Raw genomic sequence first — 21,521 nt, forward strand, 5'->3', positions numbered from 1 at the left:
TTTTTCTGGTTTTTAACTGCTCGGCAGGGAACTTTGCTTAAGACCACAAGAACAACAAGACACATTCTGGTTATCACAGTTTCATTGTACTCTGTGGGGCCGTGTTCACTGTGGCTCTTCGAATGCTGTAATTTTGTGTGCCATTTCAGAAGTATGAGCTTCATCACTAAAGCAGCGCAGTGGTGTCATGGTATTTTTCAAAGTATGTTAAACATCTTGTCTCAAGTGTATTTAATGTTGACTTAAATAAAAATATGGATTTGTGGTCAGTTACAAAATGATACAGCAGGAATCTTGAGAGAGAAGTTTTGGGAGAGTTTTACCATTAAAGATTACCAAGATATGCCATAATATGGTGACTGGACTGGAGGTTGTTATTGTTGGACCTAACAATAGCTATGTTTTTCCATCCAAAAATGCGAAATGACTTTATGCGCAAAACTTAATCGCATAAAAGACATGCGAATAAAGCCAATAGTATCTGGATGCAGCCTTTATGATGCAAGCTGAGATCGCATCACTCAGCGATGCAATGTCAGACACAACGCACTCAAATAAAGTGAGTGACATCACTGTGAGGGGTAGGGTTAGGGGTGGAGTTAGGTGAGCCCATTAAAATCATTGGATGCAGCTCAGATTGCACTGCACCAGGGCCTCATGTATCAACGCTGCATATGCACAAAAACTTTGAGTACGCCAGATTACACGCTCACGTTTGCATTTACTAACGATGAAATGAACGTGAGAATGTGCATTGGTCCACGCCAACTTCATGCCTGGTGTACATTCATTTTTTGTGTGTGTTTGTTATATTTACATTGGCGACTCCTAGAGGCAGTTGTGTTTATGCACACTACAAAGTATCTTTGAGCCTTGTAATGGCAGCTGTATGGGACAGGTTCATCCACATGTCTAGCAGGTATATAAGGTTTCCATACCATGCAGTTGACCAGCCAAACATTAAAGCGCAATTTGCAGTGGTCACCACCTCCAAATCACATTCTGTTCAAAGTTTCTCTTTTTGCTTGCTTTTGCCATTGCTTTTTCGTTGCCAAAGTATAGTAATTAGCATATTCATACGGGGAGGAGGCAGGGAGGGGGTTTTGTGCTCATGCACGTGCGCTCAGTTTCACGTTCATTCGGATGTACAAAGACAACATGAGTGTGATTCGGCATACACTACGGTGGCCGGGAAGTGCAAAACAACATTACAAAGTTTGAAACACTTTAACAAAGCTCGAGACAAATTTACATTTTGACAAACATGTTTACCTATCAACAGACACAATTACATAGCAAAAACAATTTTACCAAGGACGAAACAAATTTACATTTTAGAAAACAAATTAACAAGACGCAAAAAACTTTTACAAATTCGAAACAAATTTACAATTACAGATTCCCTACGGAAAGGGAATGTACCACACCTCGGAAGTGATGCGGGGAAACGTTGTTGTTGTTGTTGCTGGTGAGCGCGGTAAATTCGCGCTGTGGAGTACATGCAAGGCCGGAGCAAGCTGAACTGCCGCTCTAGGCAGAGGACGATCTTGCCGCCCTCAACCCCAATGTGAAAACGAAAGTGACAGGTTATGAAAATTAAGTGAGGTGTCGTGGACCTTTATTCTGCTGCCCTATGTGCGGATATAACTGAGGACGCGCGGGTGCTGAGGGAGGGAGGTGTCGCCGACGTTGCTCTCTCTATTCTGCCGCCCTATGCGTGGAAATAACTGAGGATGCGCGGGTGTCGCGGACCTCTATTCTGCCGCTCTATGCGCGGAAATAACTGAGGATGCGCGGGTGTCGCGGACCTCTATTCTGCCGCTCTATGCGCGGAAATAACTGAGGACGCGCGGGTGTCGCGGACCTCTATTCTGCCGCCCTATGCGTGGATATAACTGAGGACGCGCGGGTGCTGAGGAAGGTGTCGCTGACGCTGCCCTCTCTATTCTGTTGCCTATGCGCGAATATATCTGAGGACGCGGGTGGTAGGGGGGTGTTGCGGACTCCTCTATGAACGCGCCGGCCCTGAGTACATGGCGTAAACAAAGTTTATGGTGACCGAACATGGACTGCGGTCGAGGGTTGTTTTGCCCGTTTTGTGGCAAACACATGTGCAACTTAACACGGTTTTGCTTTGCGTGTGGTCGGTGTTTAGAGTTTATAAAGGACGCGGAACAGGCGGAAACGCCAGACATGCTGCATCAATGTGTTTAATATTTTTACGAGATCCCCTCGGTACGTCGTAATCATGAACATGATGTCAAGTCTACACGGTGTAAACCTCTGCTTGAGGACTCTTAACAGTAAACTGAAGGAAGCCTGTGTTATGGTTTAACTGGTGTCTGTGTTAACTGAGGCCCCTTTTCAGATGTGCAAACTATCCACGTTTGCAGATTGGCAGATTCGTCACTTTTTCACCCAACACTTTTTCACTTTTTTGCCCATACCGAATAAAGATTCTTATTACTTGGTGTCAGTGTATCATTGTTGATTTAATATTTGTGTGGCAGAACAGCAAAAACCAAAATTAATCTAAAGAAATAATTATAATTGACATGTCATCAACAAGATTCGAACCCAAGTCAAAAGGTTCTACACGAGTATCCACCAACTTATCCAACTGAGCTACTCCGGTGTACAAGTTGAGATTGGTTTTGGTATCTTTATCAGTCAACATATGCCGTGCTTTAAATGTTTCCATGTACTTGCATTTCCATGTTTTTATGCACTCTCACGCTGATATTTTCTCAGAATAGCTCTAATTTATTTTATCGCAGTTAGTCAAACTATGATTTTTATAGTTGTAGACTTGTGGAAACCTGTACAAAGTCACACACGAGCTGGACATTATTGATGTTTTCCAGTGTGTGTGTTACATTCCGGGTCAATACCTGTGTGGTACATTCTACGTCACTTCCGGGGTGTGGTACATTCCCTTTCCGTAAGGAATCTGTAATTGTAAGTTTGTTTCGGGATTTGTAAAAGTGTTTTGCGTCTTGTTAATTTGTTTTCTAAAATGTAAATTTGTTTCGTCCTTTGTAAAATTGTTTTTCCTATGTAATTGTGTCTGATGATAAGTAAAAATGTTTATCAAAATGTAAATTTGTCTCAAGCTTTGTAAAAGTGTTTCAAACTTTGTAATGTTGTTTTGCACTTCCCGGCCACCGTACTACACAGTGTTTCATACATCTGAATATTTTACTGAGTATGCACATTTACAGCTTTGTGCGTATGCAATGTTTTAGTATAATTTCAACGCAAGTCTTCGTACATGAGGCCCCAGGTCTGCATTCAGACCCCTCTCAATAAAGCAGTGTTTCCATCCAAAGAGTCAAAGCAAACAAAATCATCATCCCCTGATTAACTGGCTCCAAATATTAAGAGTAAAAACTAAATTTACTGATGTAGGAGACGCTGCGTGAATCTATTCTTTATTTAATTAATGACTACGCCTGATGGCAATCCTAACACGTAGTGAAAGCGCGGTAGCGTTTGAAGGCATGAGACACAGAGCACAGACACTGTTGATTCTGGAGGTCATTAATAATAAAGTAACATTAATACTGAGATGGTTAAGGCATTTTAGAATGACCAGAACAACATTTCAGATGTTTTACACTTTACACATATTAAAATTGTGCATAAAAATAGGTGGATGGAAACGAAGCTAATGATGGCAGTGGATCAATCACTTGATTTTCTCTTCTGATGGTGTGATTGTGACACAGATGGGAGAACATTTACATAACATTGAGATGTTGCACATCTCCCCTGTTATGTAAAGTACTTCACGTGGATCCCTGGGTCATGTGTGCCTAGTCCAAAACACACACCTCATTCTTTAATCTTCAGTAAACCTTCAAGTAAACACTCAACTAAAGTACCCTTCCACTTTTAGCATAAAAACATCCATCCTCTTGAAACCATTGACTCTAAACTTTGACGTAATTGGCAAAAGCTGCTGGTGTTTCACTGATGTGCTTTACCCAACTTGTGTGCAGTTCTGAGCAATTAATTGCTTCAATGTTTACCCTTCTAATGTATTTTAAAAGAGGCATTCAGGCACTTTATTTCTTCCACACAGTGACATTGAGGCCCACCCTGGCCTCTCTTATGTAAACACATATATGTGTATAAGAGGTGAACTGGGCAGGATTGCACCAGCCATTTGTAAAGGCTTACTAAATTTTTGAGGTAAAGTACACAATGGGATTCTTAATAACTACCAGGGTTGGGCAAAAATACAATGAAATGTATTTTAAAATAAAATACTAAATACCTTAATTTTAGGTTTATCAAAATAAACTACAAATACAGCAAAAACAGCATGTATCAAAATAAAATACTGTATTTTGTATTTTAAACATGCTAAATACTTTTACAAAGAAGCATGACATTTCTTTGCAAATCTTTCATTATTTAGACCTATTCGATCAATCCCTTCCCTACTAAACTGACTTAATGAAGTAAAGAATGTTTGATAGCAGATGTGCCCAGTAAAATTGCCATCATCTCTGTATATTGATTATTCAACTTCTTAATGTTTTAATATTAAGATAATAATATAGATAAAGAGTTAATACCTTTTTTTTTGTTCACAGAGTTTTTCTGAAATCTATTTTCTCTTTAATACTCAATGTGAAAGTGTATTAGGAGTTTTTGATTATTAAATATGTGTTTCATATGTTGTGACATCTCAAGGCTTCCATCTTTCCTCTTCATTAACTATACAGTTAACCTACTGATCAACTACTGGCATTTGAAACAGTCAATGAAGTATTGTAAGAATCACAAAGACCTATTTTTTATGTTGTTTGTTTTAACAACAGACGATTCTTCTTTCATTGAAGAGTCAATAACATCCAAATCACCAATCAGAGGGTGCATTTATATGATGTTTTCATGTAGATTTCTTACAAAGTATTTTTCAGTATTTTGAAAATACAAAAAATACAAGACAAAATATTAAGCCATTTTCATCAGCCCCATCAAATAGAAATTGCAAAATACTATTTTGATTTAAAAATATGAATTTGAAATGCATGTCTCATAAATACTGCCCATCCCTGATTACTACTACAGTAGTCAATATCTAAAGTGGATCAAAAAGTATTTTAAAATTCTCCTGAGACAAGAATGGGTGTTGTTAAATAGTTTTAGGCGACTTTGATGAAAGATGTTCATCCTGGTCTGTAACTGTATTTGCACATAAATTTATTGTATGTTATATAGTAATAAACATTATATTTAATTATTCCAATAAGCAGTTTTTAAAGTTGATAATGCTACAGCCTCAATGTAAATAAAAAAAAAATAGTTTGTGTGAAAAAGGTGACATTAAGCACATTTGTATGATGTGTTCAGTTCATAGACATGCACATGTGTTTACCAACCAAAACAACAATATTGCACTTGAGGACCATATGTGTGCAGGTAACTCATGGCCCTGGCATGCATAAAACAGCATTTCTAGTTGTTTTTGCAGATTATTTTAATATAGATTGTTTTGACAGCCTGTACTCTTACTCTTTGTACCTTTTGACAGCACATAGTCTTTTTAAATATGCTGAGCAAAAACTTTTCAGCTTTTAGTACAACTTGTTTACAGTGATAATACAAATGTAATAAACATTGAAATGATAAAAGACTACTATTATTAGTGTATTTAAAGTTGTCAAAAATGTTTTTTTTTTGTTTTGTTTTTTTAATCTGAATATAACATTAACAATATTTTTGCTTTCTCCCAAGGTCCTTCCTTTCTCAATTTCTGTCACATGATGGAATTTGGTTTCTCGCCACCTTCAATCTTTGGCTACACTAAACTGATTTTTTATGGATAAAACATTGTTTTGTTGTCTTTTTTTCTTTTCTTTACATTTCATTTATTGTGTAACTTTCATGTTTAAAGCTTAAAAGCTGAAATAGTCAGTGTAGAGGACTATACAATTACTTTTCTGGAATACTTGAGGAAACAAAAACAAGTCTTTAATTAAATAGCAAAGTTGAATATTTATTAATATTAAATTACTTTTAGTGCAGATATTCAACTTAAGTTTTAATGTGTGTACTGCTGGTGCAACTGGCCTTTGGCGCAGGGACGTGCAGTCAGGAGAGGCAGGTGAGGCAGTGTCTCACCCATCATCATCCTCACCTGCCATCATGAGATGTATAATAATGATAAAATAAATATTTGTCCACTGATCTATGCTATAAATACAATTTCCATATGATTCAATTGATTTCAATAATTTTTATGATCAAAATCGCTGTATTTTTCATATCTTCCCTTCAATTACAGCGTAGGAAGCGAGGTGAGGCAGCACCGAGCTCTGTCTCGTGTCAGATTGCGTAATACCTTGCAAACTGGCTTGAGTCTGCCCTCTTTGCTCACTCATTGTATGCTACCAATGTAATTCATTCATTCATTTTCTTTTCGGTTTAGTCCCTCTATTAATATGGGCTCGCCACAGCGTAATGAACCGCCAACCCATCCAGCATATGCTTTACGCAGCAGATGCCCTTCCAGCTACAACCCATCCCTGGAACACATCCATGCACACTCAATCCCACTCATACACTACGGACAATTTAGCCTATACCCAATTCACCTGTACCGCATGTCTGGACTGGATTGTGGGGGAAACCAGAGCACCCCAAGAAATCCCACGCGAACATGGGGAGAACATGCAAACTCCACACAGAAATGCCAACTGACCCAGCCAAAGCTCGAACCAGTGACCTTCTTGCTGTGAGGCGACAGCACTACCTACTGCACCACCGCGTCGCCCCTGCTACCAATGTAATGCTTTATTAAAATGTTTTTAGTAATTCTAGACATTTTTATTATATGTCCTCACTTTCCATATAATAGGTGATGTATTTCACTCATCTGTCACTTATTTATTGTTAGAATTTGACATAAAGTCACACTGGAAAGACATGAGGTGAGGTAGGCAGTAGCTCTGCCGCACTGAAGAGGTCATACGTGAGCTCATGTTAATCCTGGTTGCTCTTCTTCTACGCAGTAAAGTTCAATAGGAGTCTGTTATTTTATGTTTTTGCTCTGACTGACTGCAAAAATTGTGGATATCAGGTCAAAAGTTTCTCAAAATGGGATTTTCAATCAAAACTTTAATAAATAATGGACGGCCAATGCTGGAGATAAAAGATTTGCTTCAAAGGACAGGACAGAAGATAACGCGATCATTTCAAAGTAATTCAAGTCATGTCGAGACTTCATTTACAAGTACTGTAAAAGTAAGACCAGTGTGCGAATGTTGTGTCTATGAATGAGAGAGAGAGAGAGTAAGCAAGCAAGAGAGAGTGCGCGCATCTGCCGTGTTGTTGTTTGTGTGTGTGTGTGTGTGCGTGTGTGGATGAGAGAGTGCATTCGCCGTGGTGCTGTGTGTGTTGCTTGTTATAGTTGTCTGTAGCATACAGCTGGGTGTTTTTTTGGGAACATATTTAACCACTATGCATTTTACATTCTGCCTTGGCCCAATATGTCTGTCATGTGTATAGAAAGAATGCTGATATGATATATGAATTACAGTCTGTAGTTGGCAAATATATTGAGTGGATATGTTTGTAAATCTGACTTTTGACTTTGAAAGGGTCATTGCCTCACCAGCCACAAACCTCAACGCACGACACTGCTTTGGAGTAATCAAAGAAATGAGATCTGAAAGTTGCTCTTGGACGGACATCACACTTTTATGACTGAGGTGATTGATTGAAAAATGTGACTCCCTCTTCCTCCCCCGAAGAAATCTAAGATGCATTGCACACTAGTCACTCACAATAATACAACTGCTTTAATAATGAAAAGATGAAAAAACATACCTGACTGCCTTTTTGACCTGGAGATCCCTATAAGAAGAGTGGAATTATTATTTTTTTTACAATAAAATAAGCGGCTTATCACAGTGCAGTAACATCCCCTTAGCTAAGTGGAGTTAAACCAAAGATGTTAAAAACTAATCTAATCATTACCTGGTTTTAAAAACTGCAGAAGATAATACTTACAGGCTTGCCATCCATACCCAATGGGCCCTGGCAGAGACAGAAATGCATTCATGAGTTATGATTATTTCAGAGCACTCCTAGTAGAGTTGTGGAGTAGATTTTCATTCTATTATTTAAACATTTCTTCTGTGTTGTTACATACGTATATGAGCACAAAATCAAAAGGAAATGATTGAATAAGAAACAAAAAATATGGTACATGTTATCCAATGATTATTAAATTGATTGAGGGAGATATTAAGGGTTAGCCAGGCATTTTTACACTCACGTCATTCTAAACTCATACACATGCTAATCTTCAGAACAAAAATATTGTTTTTGTGTGTGAAATCTGAGAGATATCCGTTTAATGAAAATCTATTTTTACAAAACTCTGGCTGATTCCTCAAGACATTCATCAGGGATCAAAAATAAATTCATATAAAGCAAGCAATCCATTCCAACAAACATGATCACTTTATATGATAGATGCAATTTAAACTTTTTTATTTTCATATAAATAATGATCAGCAAACAATGCTCTGTGCATTCAAATGTGGTGATGAAAGAATAAGGGATAGGTCACCCAAAAATGAAAATTTACTCAAGTGGTTCCAAATCTTTATTTCTTTTTTTAGAATTAAACACAAAAGAAGATATTTAGAAAAATATTGGAATCTGTAACCTTTGACATTCATAGTAGGAAATACAAGTACTATCAAAATCAATGGCTACCCATTTCCAAATTCTTTAAAATATAATTTCTGTGTTCAACCGCAGAAATAAACTATTGGGTAAACTCTTTTTAAGCATGCTTGATGATAACCAATGAGGATAAATCTCAAATGTCACTGCACATTTGAGCTTCAGAAGAACCAATGAGGTCTATTTATTAATTTATTTTCAAGCCTAATCTCACGAGGAAACGTAACTATTTTACATTTTGTCATTTTAGAGGGTAATTCAGTTCAGTCGTAAGAGTTCAGTCGTATGATATTGTACAATTTTAAAAAGGAGGCGTGGCACCCAACCCCACCCCTAAACCCAAGAGTCATTGGGATAAGCAAGTCATCCTAAATTGTATGAATGAGATTGTACAGATTAATACAACACCTAAATCAAAAAGTTTCGAATTGCCATGAGATCGTGTTGGTATTTTCTAATTACTAAAGTTTTGAAATGTGAATTTTTCTATAGTATCTGGATGCAGCCTTTGTGTTGCAAGTTGAGACTGCATCACACAGAGATGCAGTGTTAGACACAGTGCACTCAATGGAGCTGGTGACGTCACTGTGAGGGGTAGGGTTAGGGGTGGGGTTAGGTGAGCGCATTAAAAAGCATTGGATGCAGCTCAGATTGCATCTGCACCAAGTCTGCAGCCAGACCCCTCTCCAATATTTAGGTAAATATTACAATCTTGCAGATTTCATTTGTGTTCCAAAAAATAAACAATAGTCTTATTTGAAACCGATGATGAAGCAAATGATGACAGAATTTTCATTTTTGAATGAACTAATTCTATAATGTTAGTCTGCTGGATAAAATATAATTAATTAAATTTAAAAATCTGAGTTTAGGAAGACTATTTTGTTGATTCACTGAAAGATTGAGTTAAAACATTTTGATTCATTTGTATAAATAAATATAACATACATGTATAAATAAATCAATGCATCCCTTCAGAAAATAAATATAGTGAATTTCTATTTCATGGCGGCTGAAATAAAGTTGCTTCTTAACTATTACTTTACTTTTGTTAGGGATGCACAATAGTTTTTGGAAAAACTAATTTTCACAAAAATTTTTTGGAGTATTGACCGATACAGATCCGATTCTGATATTGTGCTGATTTATTTATTTATTTTTTTAATTATTAACATAATACAGTTTCTATAGTTCTGGTAATAAACACAAATAATATATCTTCTTTAGTAAAAACAACAGACCTATAGGCCTACTGTCTATGACAGACAACACAATCTAACTAAAAACATGATGCATGCTGTAAACTATAGGCTACAATATTCGAGCATTTGTTATGACATTGAAATGATCTGTTGTTGTCCAGCTTGTGTTTCCTTTTTTAGTATTAAGATTTTTCTTTGAAATCTGTAATAGGCTACCCTAATCAATGGTTAAATAATCATCCTTTTAGCAAAGCCTGATATTTTCCTGCAGGTTTGACAGAGGGCAGTTTTACTTCATAATCCCTTGCCTAAACTCGCTGTGAGTGAGGTGAAGAAACCTAAAGCATGTCTGTATTGTTTCTGTTTTTGTCCGAAAAAGTCTCTTTTTGAAGCAAATTTTGTTTGGTATAATTTGTTGGTTATTTCTGTGTGTTATTTGTTGGTCAGCTTTCTACAAAATAAACATAAATATTTAAGTTGAAGTTTAAAACAAGGTTCGCTTATATGCTTCAGTGCACAAACTGACAAACAGGTCTGTTAAAGAAAATATTAATATAAATAAAATTACAGTGAAATATTTACAGTTTAAGAGTCGCCTATATTAGACTAAACAATTTTCTGTTATTGACAATCCATTTGCGCCCTTTTATTGATTTAATCAACTATACTGACCACAATGAGCCAGGGTTTGCAAACTATTCGCAGCACTGAAAGTATTCCCCTCAGAAGAATAAACTCGGAAGGATGAGAGAACAGAAACTTATTGTAAGAATAATCTTCTGGAGCGGCGCAAATTACATCTGTGCAGCCGGTGCATGAACGAAGTGCTTGCATCACCAAGACATAGCGCTCAGCCCTCTGGTATACGGAAACTTCTAAAACAGCAGCACAAATAAGGGAAGAAATCAGTACGTTGAGGATCTGTCCAATGTATTATTGAGCCTTTTCTAATTGAAAGTTTTAGGTAGGCCTACTTTGTGAAGAGCAGGTAATACTAATCTCTACTCCAGTGTTGTGAATGCAATCTGCTGCTCTAACAGACACAGCGCAACATGATTTAGAAATAGAAATGATAAATATGTTGCAGGTCAAAATGAACCCATTTAATGCCAGTCTAAATTAATTTCTTCACCGATTACTTATATTAACAGGAACAGTTAGTTTTGGAGAAAGTTTTTCAAGTTGTCATGAACGTGACGCGCAGTTTGAAATGTGAATGAATGGAGAATGATTAACAGGTGCAGCAACGAGAAGCATGAATTTAAGCACTTGGATATTCATCTGTACTTCATATTAAACCATAGAATGGATGTAGGATATAGTAGGGTATACCCCTTCAGCAGGGATCACCCCTTAGGATATAGTAGGCTTATATAACAACTTTCTAGTGCCTTATAATAGGCTACCTTTGTGGCTTTTGTTGGCTTATAAATTACACAGAATATAGCGCATGCGCAAGATCGGATTTGGACCGGTACCAGCTGACCAATACCTGATCCAGCAAAAATATGCGTTATCGAATCGATATCCGATCCAAGTATCGGGATCGGTGCATCTCTACTTTTTGCTGTATTGATTAGCGGATCATTTTATATGATTAGAGGAAGCTAATGTCTCGTAGTCCATCACTGGCTTCATAAGCTAAACCTACTGGACAAAAAGTTGCTGTCCACTGTCCTGAAGGTGCTGAAAGCAGTCAGAGTAAACAAAGTAAATTGAACTAAATGTGAGCACTTTCTGTTCAAAGAATCGTCATGATTGTCAAAATGTCATGATTTAATTAGATTTAAATCCATCTTTTGAATCATCATCATCAACATTCAGTTTTTGTGTGTCTACTCCCACAACAAAAATAACACAGAGAAAAGATCTGTTAGTCTTGTTCTTCTAGTGTATGCTGGTAGTGTTAGGATAAGTGACGAGAGTGTGCAGTGGGTTGCACATGTCGGTCTTTTCAGCCTGAAGCAGAAGAAATGGATGACTGGAGTGGTGATGGGTCTGAGTGCAGTTGGAAATCCGGTAAGGGCCACATGTGGTGCAGTCCTGCGCACGGTTCAGTTTGGAGCAGCGCTCTTGTTATGCTTGGAGAGACTTCACACAGAGCTATATTTCCCAGTTGATCTTTATACGGAGCAGAGGCTGCCAACGCATGCAACTGATCGCATCTGGATCACGATGGCCTGTCAGGGAGGCTTCATGCAACTAATGCCTCTTTTAAAAGCAAAGCTATTAGAAAGAACAATAATTCTCTGTTCTGAATGATGTTGTGTAGGTGTGTCTCTATCTGAGAATAATTATTGCTATTTAATAATAATAACTTAGAATAATAACCATATTACACAATACACTGTAAAAATGTTGGGTTCCACACAATGGATTTGGGTTGGGGCAACATGAAGGACTTAAGTTAACTTATTAGACTTTTACAAATTTAAGTGGATTGAACATAAAATAATTAAGTTGTCACAAAAAAGCTCAAGAATCGTGCTGTTTCAGCTCATTATAAAATAAGTTTGAACAAACCACAAACATCATTTTTTGAGTCTATGTTTTTTTTACTGGAGTCTGTGGTCCCATGAACATTTTAACAACTCTGGAAACTTTCCATTCCACTAGTTTGTTTTAATGTTTCTTGTATGCCACCATGAAACCCCCTATGAGTTTATGAAGGTTTATAACCTTTTAATTTTTATGAAGATTTTGAAAGTTTATATTTTCCTTTTGAATTCATTGCTTTCTCTCCCTTCACTTGTTTGAGACAACCCATTTGAGTTATTTGATCCTGCAGAACAAAAGAAGATATTTTGAAAAATGCTGGTATCTATTGACTTCCACAATATTTTTTTTTCTTGATATTGAAGTCGATGGGAACCAGCATTCTTTGAAATGTCTTCTTTTGCATTCAACAGAAGAACCTCGTAAAGATTTAAAACCACATGAGGAAGAATAAAATGTAAGCAAGTTGTTAATATTGGGTGACATACTGTTGAAGTGAGAATTATTAGCCCCAATAGAATTTTTATTATTATTTTTTTTAATATTTCCTAAATTATGTTTAACAAAGCAAGGACATTTTCACAGCATGTCTGATAATATTTTTATCTCTTGGGGAAAGTCTTATTGGTTTTATTTTGGCTAGAATACAAGCAGTTTAAAAAAATTTAAAAAGCATTTTTAAGATCAAAATTATTAACCCCTTTAAGCTATATTTTTTTGATTGTCCACAGAACAAACCATGGTTATACAATCACTTGCCTAATTACCCTAACCTGCCTAGTTAACCTAATTAACCTAGTTAAGTCTTTAAATGTGACTTTAAGCTGTATAATTCTAACTTCAACTGTATGTGATACATAATGTAATATACAGATAGATACATATCAGTCTAATACAATTGACATCATTATACAGATCCCATAATATATCATGTAACATTATATTTTGATGTACTAATTCTGTTGACAAACCAACCAAGAAGATCAGAGTTTTTATGAGCTTGTGTGAACTGTAGCCTCAGTCTTCTGTTTTTATCTGTCAGGTGTGTCACTGCTGTGTTTTTCGTTTGCTGTTGTAGCTTATCTGCTTCAAGTTTAAATGTGTTGTGTGTTCAGAGATGATCTTCTGCAGACCTCAGTTGTAACAGTGATTATTTATAGTTATTGTTGTATTTCTATTAAATAAACCAAGTTTGCCATTCTAATATAACCTCTGGCATCAACAGGGCATTTTTACCTACAGAACTGCCACTCACTAACTTGACATTTTCTGTTTTTTGACCATTCTCTCTAAACCCAAATGTTTGTTGTGTCGTAATCCCAGTATATCAGCAATTTCTGAAATACTTATGCCAGTCCATGTTTATATGCCTAGATGCATTGATTTGCTGTCATATGGCTGGCCCATTACACTTTAAAAACATAGTTAATTAGTTGCATTGCTTAATAAAGTTTGTAAACCCAATTTAACTTGGAACTGTTATGTTGACAACTTAATTTTGATAATTATGCTTATAGTTTGTTTACTTAATTTCAAGGCAACAGGTCTCACTTTTTAAAGTAAAGTCAACTAATTGCTTTTAAAGCTACTAGTTTACTCACTTATGTCATCTAATGCAGAGATTTGCACTAATAAGCAATTAAACAGGTGTACTTGATATTGTGGATGAATAGTGTACGTGTAGGTCTGTAGAATAGTGTACTTGAAACATTTTACTGCCTTCACTTGCTATCAGAAATAATAAGAACACGAATATGAGCCTGTCTTTTAATTTGAAATGTTGTCAGAAAAAATAGGAATCATGGATTATAACAGGTTTATTTTTGTATATTTCCTTAATGGTAAATGTGTTGTACATCTTTGCTTCAGAGAAGAAAATGTAGCATCCCATTTGTTGACAATCATGTAAACATTCACTGCAATATAGACGATCAACTTCTGGCAATGCTAATTTCAGTTTATAATGCTTCAATTACCCAATCAAATGTGTAAATGTGCACTTCTTTAACAAGATATTTCTATATAGCTATTGTGGATAAAATGAATAACAATGCAATTCACAACAGCCATCATTCTATTCTCATCATGTTTAAAATGAATTAAAGTTAATCTCAGAAACCCAGTTATCAAATTTATAGAGTTCCCCGGTAATAAATATAGCTTGAGAGGTCATTCTACACATCCAATTTCCAACAATGAAACTTTTTTATTTGCAATAATTACAATAACAGAAGGCAATATTGCTTGTAGTATAATTGTCTAAACCGGGGATGCCCAAATATTTTCTACAAAGGGCCAAAAACCTGATTTTTGATTGAACATGATTGAAGGCTGTGGGCCGAACATATACTAAACCGTATTATTTATTTATTTATTTTATTTTTTTATATTTAATGCAGTTTCATTTTTAACATTTTATAATGAACTCATTATAGTGAAAGCATAAACAACTCCATTTATACCACAATGGAGTTCAATGTTAAATACAGTAGTCGAGCTGCACCTGCCTTTTCTTTGATATGTTCATTGATGTCAGATGTACTGTACATTAAGTGGCAGTATTTACATTTTAAAATTCTGATTAATTTACAACATTTACTAAATCATTTATTTGCAGTTGCCTTTTTTTAGCTCAGCAATAAAACTAAGAAACCAAACATTTTGTTAAATTCAAATTTCAAATTGACCATTTCTGTTAAAGACATTCACCCCTAAAAACCAACATTCTCCCTATCTTTTCAGACTAGATTGGCGGGCAAAATTAAAGGTTACCATGGGCCAGCTTTTGCTTGTGGACCTTACTTTGGGCATCTCTGGTCTAAACAGACTACCAAAATGAACTACAACTAATCATGTTGATGCATTTCGTCTTGTTAAACGCCAACAAATTCTATTTAACACTTGACCTACTTTTCATCTTCATGATGATCAAAAAATAAATAAATAAATAAAAAATAGGGGATCAAATCTCTGACAGTTTAAACTCAACCAAATATGATCAGCAGGCTTGTTTATGTGTGAATGAAATCAAATGTAATGTCAACTGATGAATTTAATTACCATTAACCTTGTCTGGCTATTTATATTTGGCAATACTTTCTAATATGACCAGCAGGTGGCGTACTTAACACTCACTATCAGCTCAGGTGGACGTGAGACCTCAAGCTGTTTTTGTGTGTGGTTGAAGCAGAAATGATTAGTTGATCAGTAAGTGTATTGCTGAAGTAATAATTACCGGGTAACCATCCCGTCCTGGAGTGCCCTGTTAGGAATCAATGCAGAACATAAACATAATTAAAAAGCATGGAGACCCATCAAACCTGACACAATGTTTGTGCAAGTACAAGAAAGGACATTAATAAAGTGCTCCGTAGTACATTGTATTTAATAGTGCGTTTGCAATACATAAACACTACTTATGAAACAAATAGCTCATAAAAATGGAACGTGTTTTGGGGCAACTAAAATGTTTACACACTCTTCCTCTTTATTACTGTGGCTTTCTGCTCAAATATGATGCAACCGCAGCAATAAAAGCTGTCGTGCTGCTGCGTCGTTATGTTGTACACATACACACTCGAACATGCACAAGTGTTTACTATGCATTCTGTGTGAAGGCATGGAGAGATTTGTATCAGCTGTTTTTCTTTTTCTGAAAGGGGATGTCTGGTTATTAGGAAACAGGCAGTCAGGATGAATGCCAGACAGTGAAAAATGGAGTGTGGTCGATTTAAAAACTGTCTCCTGGAGCATATATCCTCGCTTCCCTCTTATCTCACCTCATTTTGCAGTTTATATCAAAGTTGCAAAGCCAACACGGATCATGCCATGCTGTATCTGCCCACCTCCAGACAAACTCACATTTGTTCTGAATTAAAGCCCCGGTGATAACAGGGTACTTACGGGAATTCCTGAAACACACACAGACACACACAAAAACAAATGTAATGGCATTCAATACTGTGTGCAGGATGTAATAAATTACACAATGATTTATATGTTGTCTAATTTCTGTCAAAACGAAGTATAATTATGTCCTTGTTAGTGTAGCATGTCAGTTGGGATGCCAGAACTGATGAGGCCAGTGTAGTATGTACATACAACGAAAACACATTCAAGTGAAACCTGGTTCTGGCTCATAGCACTGATCAATCAAAGGACGGCGGCACAGATATAAATAGAGCCTTTTTCTTTTCCACTTTTGAAAAAGACCAGATTTGGTAAAAAGTCTGTCCGTGATTAGGGAAAGTGGATATGGGAAAGACATCTGAGCATTGACCAGTGATGGGTGTAATTAGCTACAAAGTAACTAATTAAATTACTAAAAAGTAAAGTAACGGATTACTTTGCATTTTAGGTAACTTAATCACAAGTGCTTCTAACATACTTGCTTTAAAAACTGAACATAAATTCAACTGTCTTTTATTAGTTAGAGGAATCAAATTAATTGTGTTTTTGCTATACAAATATTTCCCAGTACTGGGTTGCAGCTGGAAGGGCATCTGCTGTGTAAACCATAGGCTGGATAAGATAGTGGTTCATTCCCCTGATGAATAAAGGGACTAAGCCGAAGGAAAATGAATGTTATACAAAGACATTTTTCAGAATATATACAGTTGAAGTCAGAATTATTAGCCCCCCTTTGAATTAATTTTTCTTTTTTAAATATTTCCCAAATTACGTTTAACAAAGTAAGGACATTTTCACAGTATGTCTGATAATATTCTTTTCTTCTGTAAATATATATATATATATATATATATATATATATATATATATATATATATATATATATATAGATATAAATATATATATATATATATATATATATATATATATATATATATATATATATATATATATCTATATATATATATATATATATATATATATATATATATATATATATACAGTTGAAGTCAGAATTATTAGCCCCCTTCAATTTTTATTCTTCTTTTTTTTTATTTTTCCAAATGATGTTTAACAGAGCAAGGACATTTTCACAGTATGTCTGATAATATTTCTTCATCTGGAGAAAGTCTTATTTGTTTTATTTCGGCTAGAATAAAAGCAGTTTTTAATTTTTTAAAACCCATTTTAAGGACAAAATTATTAGCCCCTTTAAGCTGTATTTTTTCTCGATAATACAGGACAAACCATCATTATACAATAACTTGCCTAATTACACTAACCTGCCAAGTTAACCTAATTAACCTAGTTAAGCCTTTAAATGTCACTTTAAGCTGTATAGAAGTGTCTTGAGAAATATCTAGTAAAATATTATTTACTGTCATCATGGTAAAGATAAAATAAATCAGTTATTAGAGATGAGTTATTAAAACTATTATGTTTAGAAATGTGCTGAAAAAATCTTCTCTCCGTTAGACAGAAATTGGGGGAAAAATATACAAGTGGTCTAATAATTCAAGGGGGCTAATAATTCTGTATTCAACTTTTTTTTTCAAGATTTGCAATAGTAATTAAATGAAATAATAAGTTCAGTGTAATAAAACATTTAGGAATAATGCATATAATGTTTTCACATTATATTTTCTAAGTGCTAATATTTTTAAAAAGTAACAGGTATTGTCTGACTTAAATTGAAAGATCTAAAAGAGCTTAATTTCTATGCTTTGTCATTTGTAAGAATTTCAAGTAGTGATGGGTGGCAGCTGGAAGGGTGAAAAGAAACTTAATGAATGAATGAATTTGAAATGTAATTTTAGCAGTCTTTTAATGATGTAGTTAGTAATAAATTATGTTTTTTAAAATAACAACACTGGCATTGAACTAAACAGCAGAACTATAAATAAATTAGATTTTATATTTTGTTGATCTGTCGAATGAGGGGAATAAAGTGGTTTGAAGGATATTTGTAAACTATAAAGATTTTAAATTATAATTAAATAGTATTTAAGGGCTTAAATAGGTCATCAAATGATTCTTGTTCCAAGTACTGTATGCCTGACAAGGTGTTTTAATATATAACTATCTACTTAATGACCTCAAGTAGGCACTTTATGCCAGTCATTATTGTTTTCTAATAAAATAAAACAATATGAAGACATTTTTATGTATAGAAAAAATGTTTAGAAGAAAATATACTGTATACACTAAAAATAAGGATTCGTTTCATTGATTCTTTTTGTAAGGTAAGTGGTTGCAAACAATTTATTAGGGCTGAATTGAAACAAACAAATTAAATTTAGTAATGTTGAACATAAATATTTTGTTTGTATTTAACCCATAAACTACCCTTTTTCAACCACTTAAAATATTTAGAAAATCCAACTAATTATTTTTTCAGAGTAGTATAATCTTTGTTTTGATGCTTGAAAACTCCTCTCCATCTGTGCTTGTTTGTTTTTGCCTAATATTTTGAATTTGCATGCTATATAGCATGTTATGGTGTAAACACCACAAAAACACAATAATAAATGATATATAGTGAATAACATCAATTTGATGCTTTTAAGACCTCCAAGCCATTCTGAAAGTTTTGACAAAACCCCATCTATGTTAACTACCTAGATAAGTTTACCCTGGTGGCACATTTACTGTAAATCAACTGGACTGAAAACAATGATGCTCAGTATTTCTTGCCACATGTGTCTCATATTTAGTTTCAAGAGAGATATAAACATCTCAAATCATGGCCAGGTTGCCAAAATACCAAAGTCTGCAATATGAAGACAAGCGTTTCCAAAATGAACTCAAGATTTATTCAATAAATTCTTCTGGGCTTGAATTAAATGTGCAGCTCTTTACCCTTGCTGTATGTCAACAACTGTCATGTTTATGTCGAGCTTATTTCTGCAAAGGAACTTTATAAGAAACATCTGAGGCAAAAATGATATTAAAATGAAAAATCGCTGAAAACCCCATTAAGACTTCTAAGCCATGAAAGGATAACACAGTGTTTTACACTAGTTCAGCACTGCATACACTGAAAGGCTTCATGTAAGTAGAGATATTTTGCACTTAAAGGACTAAGACATAACTGTCAACCCTCCCGTTTTTCTTGGGATTCTCCCATATTTTACAATTCTATTCCACTATCATTACGTAAAGGTGTTATCCCATATTTTGAATCTTTATATGAAGGGTGGCAATAAACATTAAAGAGCCCATCCTCTTTATACGCAACTCATACCGTTGAACCACAAGGGGATGCCCCTTGCTCTTAAATGTAAATCTGTTCTGTGTTTTCATTTTATAGGCATGAATTCTTTCCTGTCCAATACAAGCACCGTATTCAATCCTCAAAACAGTCAGTTCATGTAGCGGTGTGTGACTGTCAAACACGCTTCATACAGTGATGTAGTCCTCGCTATACTAAGTCTCACTGAAACTTTCAAGTAAAATTAAAAAACAGCATGGGCGTCCCGTTAGCACTCCTATATTTCCATTCGCCCTCCCTAAAACTTTTGTGATTACCTCATGAACTGTAAATCACTCAATGACCGCCTCAGACCCCTTTAAATTTGATATAAAAATGGCGGCAGACTTCCGCTCCTCTGTTTTCAACTTATTTTACATTTAGTCAGCATATATATATATATATATATATATAGTTAAAGCTAATGAATCAAAGAAACATTGACTTCCGTCGTTGCTTTGCCTACTTTTAAAATTTGGATTGGGTTTGTAATAGTACACCACTGGCTTCATATTGATATACAGACACTGTTTCCCAAACATATTCTTTAAACGCGTTTTGAAGCACAGTGAAAGTGGACACTCAGGACTTATATAATATAATAATAATAATAATAATAACAACATCTAAACATGACGACCATAGTGGATTTTCTTTAAAAAAACAACAAATTTTGTCTTAAATAAGCATAAAAAGTTAGGAAAGCAATTGAATGAGTTCATTAAAGATTGGTGCATTTTTAAAGTGACACTGTTATGTAAAGTAATCAAACGAAAAATCAAAATGAGAGATTTATTTGCTGCTTTTCTAATGTATATATGTATTCTGATCTTTGTAAATAATAATTTAAAAAGGGTAGGGAGGGTATGCCTTATTTTTACATTTCAATGTTGACAGGTATGGGCTAAGATGTTTCCATAGCCTACATTCTTAAAAGTAGATTTTCACTCCTAAAAAGAAAGGGTGTTTCACACCAATGCAACAAGAACCAGTTTAGGTTCCTCAAAGAACCTTTTAATTAAATAGCTCTGATTTTTTTTTCTTCCTTCTGTAAGTGGTCTTTTAAAATCAGAACAATTGTCTACTAAAAAATATACTTTTGATGAATGCAATGGTTCCACAAAGAATTTTTAACATCCATTGAAACAAAACAAAAAGTATATATATAAATTGACAAAAAATATTTTAATCTGACTTAAAATGTTTTCAATCACTCTAACCAATAAATGGATCTTTTGAGTTTCATTAAAAGTTTCATTGAGGAACCAAAAATGTTGCTTCTATATATGGCATCCATGCTAAAACTCTCCTTTGGTCCCTTTCTTAAATTGTAGAAACTGTACATTCAACAAAAGTTTCTTTACAACAGCAAAAGTTATTTAAAACATTACATTTTCCTTTACACCAGTGGTACCCTAAGTGAAGGTCGGGAACCCCTGGGGGCTCGCGGGACAATAATAAGAAGTCGCTTGGTTATTTCCAAAAGTCAAATTAATTAAATAATTACATTAATTAATTAAATCTAGGCGATGAAGTGGCACAGTAGGTAAGTGCTGTCGCCTCACAGTAAGAAGGTCGCTGCTTCGAGCGTCAGCTGGGTCAGTTGGTGTTTCGGTGTGGAGTTTGCATGTTCTCCCTGCATTTGAGTGGGTTTCCTCCGCATGCTCTGGTTTCGCCCACAGTCCAAAGACATGTGGTACAGGTAAATTGGGTAGGCTAAATTGTCCATAGTGTGCAAATGAGTGTGTATGGGTTTCCCAGAGATGGGTTACGGCTTGAAGGGCATCCGCTGTGTAAAACATATGCTGGATAAGTTGGTGCTTTATTCCGCTGTGGCGACCCCAGATTAATAAAGGGACTAAGCCGAAAAGAAAATGAATGAATGAATGAATGAATGAATGAATAAATAATAATTAAATCTATTACAATTACCATATTTTAACAATAACCCACAG

The 21,521-nt window shown here is 35.0% G+C and overlaps 1 protein-coding gene and 1 long non-coding RNA gene across 10 annotated transcripts in view; both read right to left on the reverse strand.

The window, feature by feature from the left end:
• The window catches only part of col23a1b (collagen type XXIII alpha 1 chain b), a 197,577-nt gene that overhangs the window by 19,558 nt on the left and 156,498 nt on the right, over positions 1–21,521 (reverse strand). For 6 of the 9 annotated variants that reach the window (XM_087301580.1, XM_087301577.1, XM_087301579.1 and 3 more), the window contains exons 4-6: positions 15,643–15,669; positions 8,026–8,052; positions 7,843–7,869 (exon numbers count right to left, since the gene is read on the reverse strand). In XM_087301580.1, the coding sequence (XP_087157706.1) occupies positions 7,843–7,869; positions 8,026–8,040 (42 nt within the window). In that variant the 5' untranslated portion in view covers positions 8,041–8,052; positions 15,643–15,669. Of the gene's footprint in view, positions 1–7,842; positions 7,870–8,025; positions 8,053–15,642; positions 16,319–21,521 lie in introns of all 9 variants that reach the window. The other 3 variants (XM_087301575.1, XM_087301578.1, XM_087301573.1) reach the window with 1 other exon arrangement.
• Positions 1,434–4,486, reverse strand: LOC147838902 (uncharacterized). Its single transcript, XR_015520488.1, has 3 exons — positions 4,273–4,486; positions 1,897–3,169; positions 1,434–1,727 (listed from the first exon to the last, which is right to left on the reverse strand). It is a non-coding gene; the product is annotated as an uncharacterized LOC147838902 (long non-coding RNA).

The sequence above is a fragment of the Danio rerio genome, chromosome 21 (genome assembly GCF_052040795.2).
Source record: "Danio rerio strain M-AB ecotype USA chromosome 21, GRCz13ab, whole genome shotgun sequence".
Classification (NCBI taxonomy): domain Eukaryota; kingdom Metazoa; phylum Chordata; class Actinopteri; order Cypriniformes; family Danionidae; genus Danio; species Danio rerio.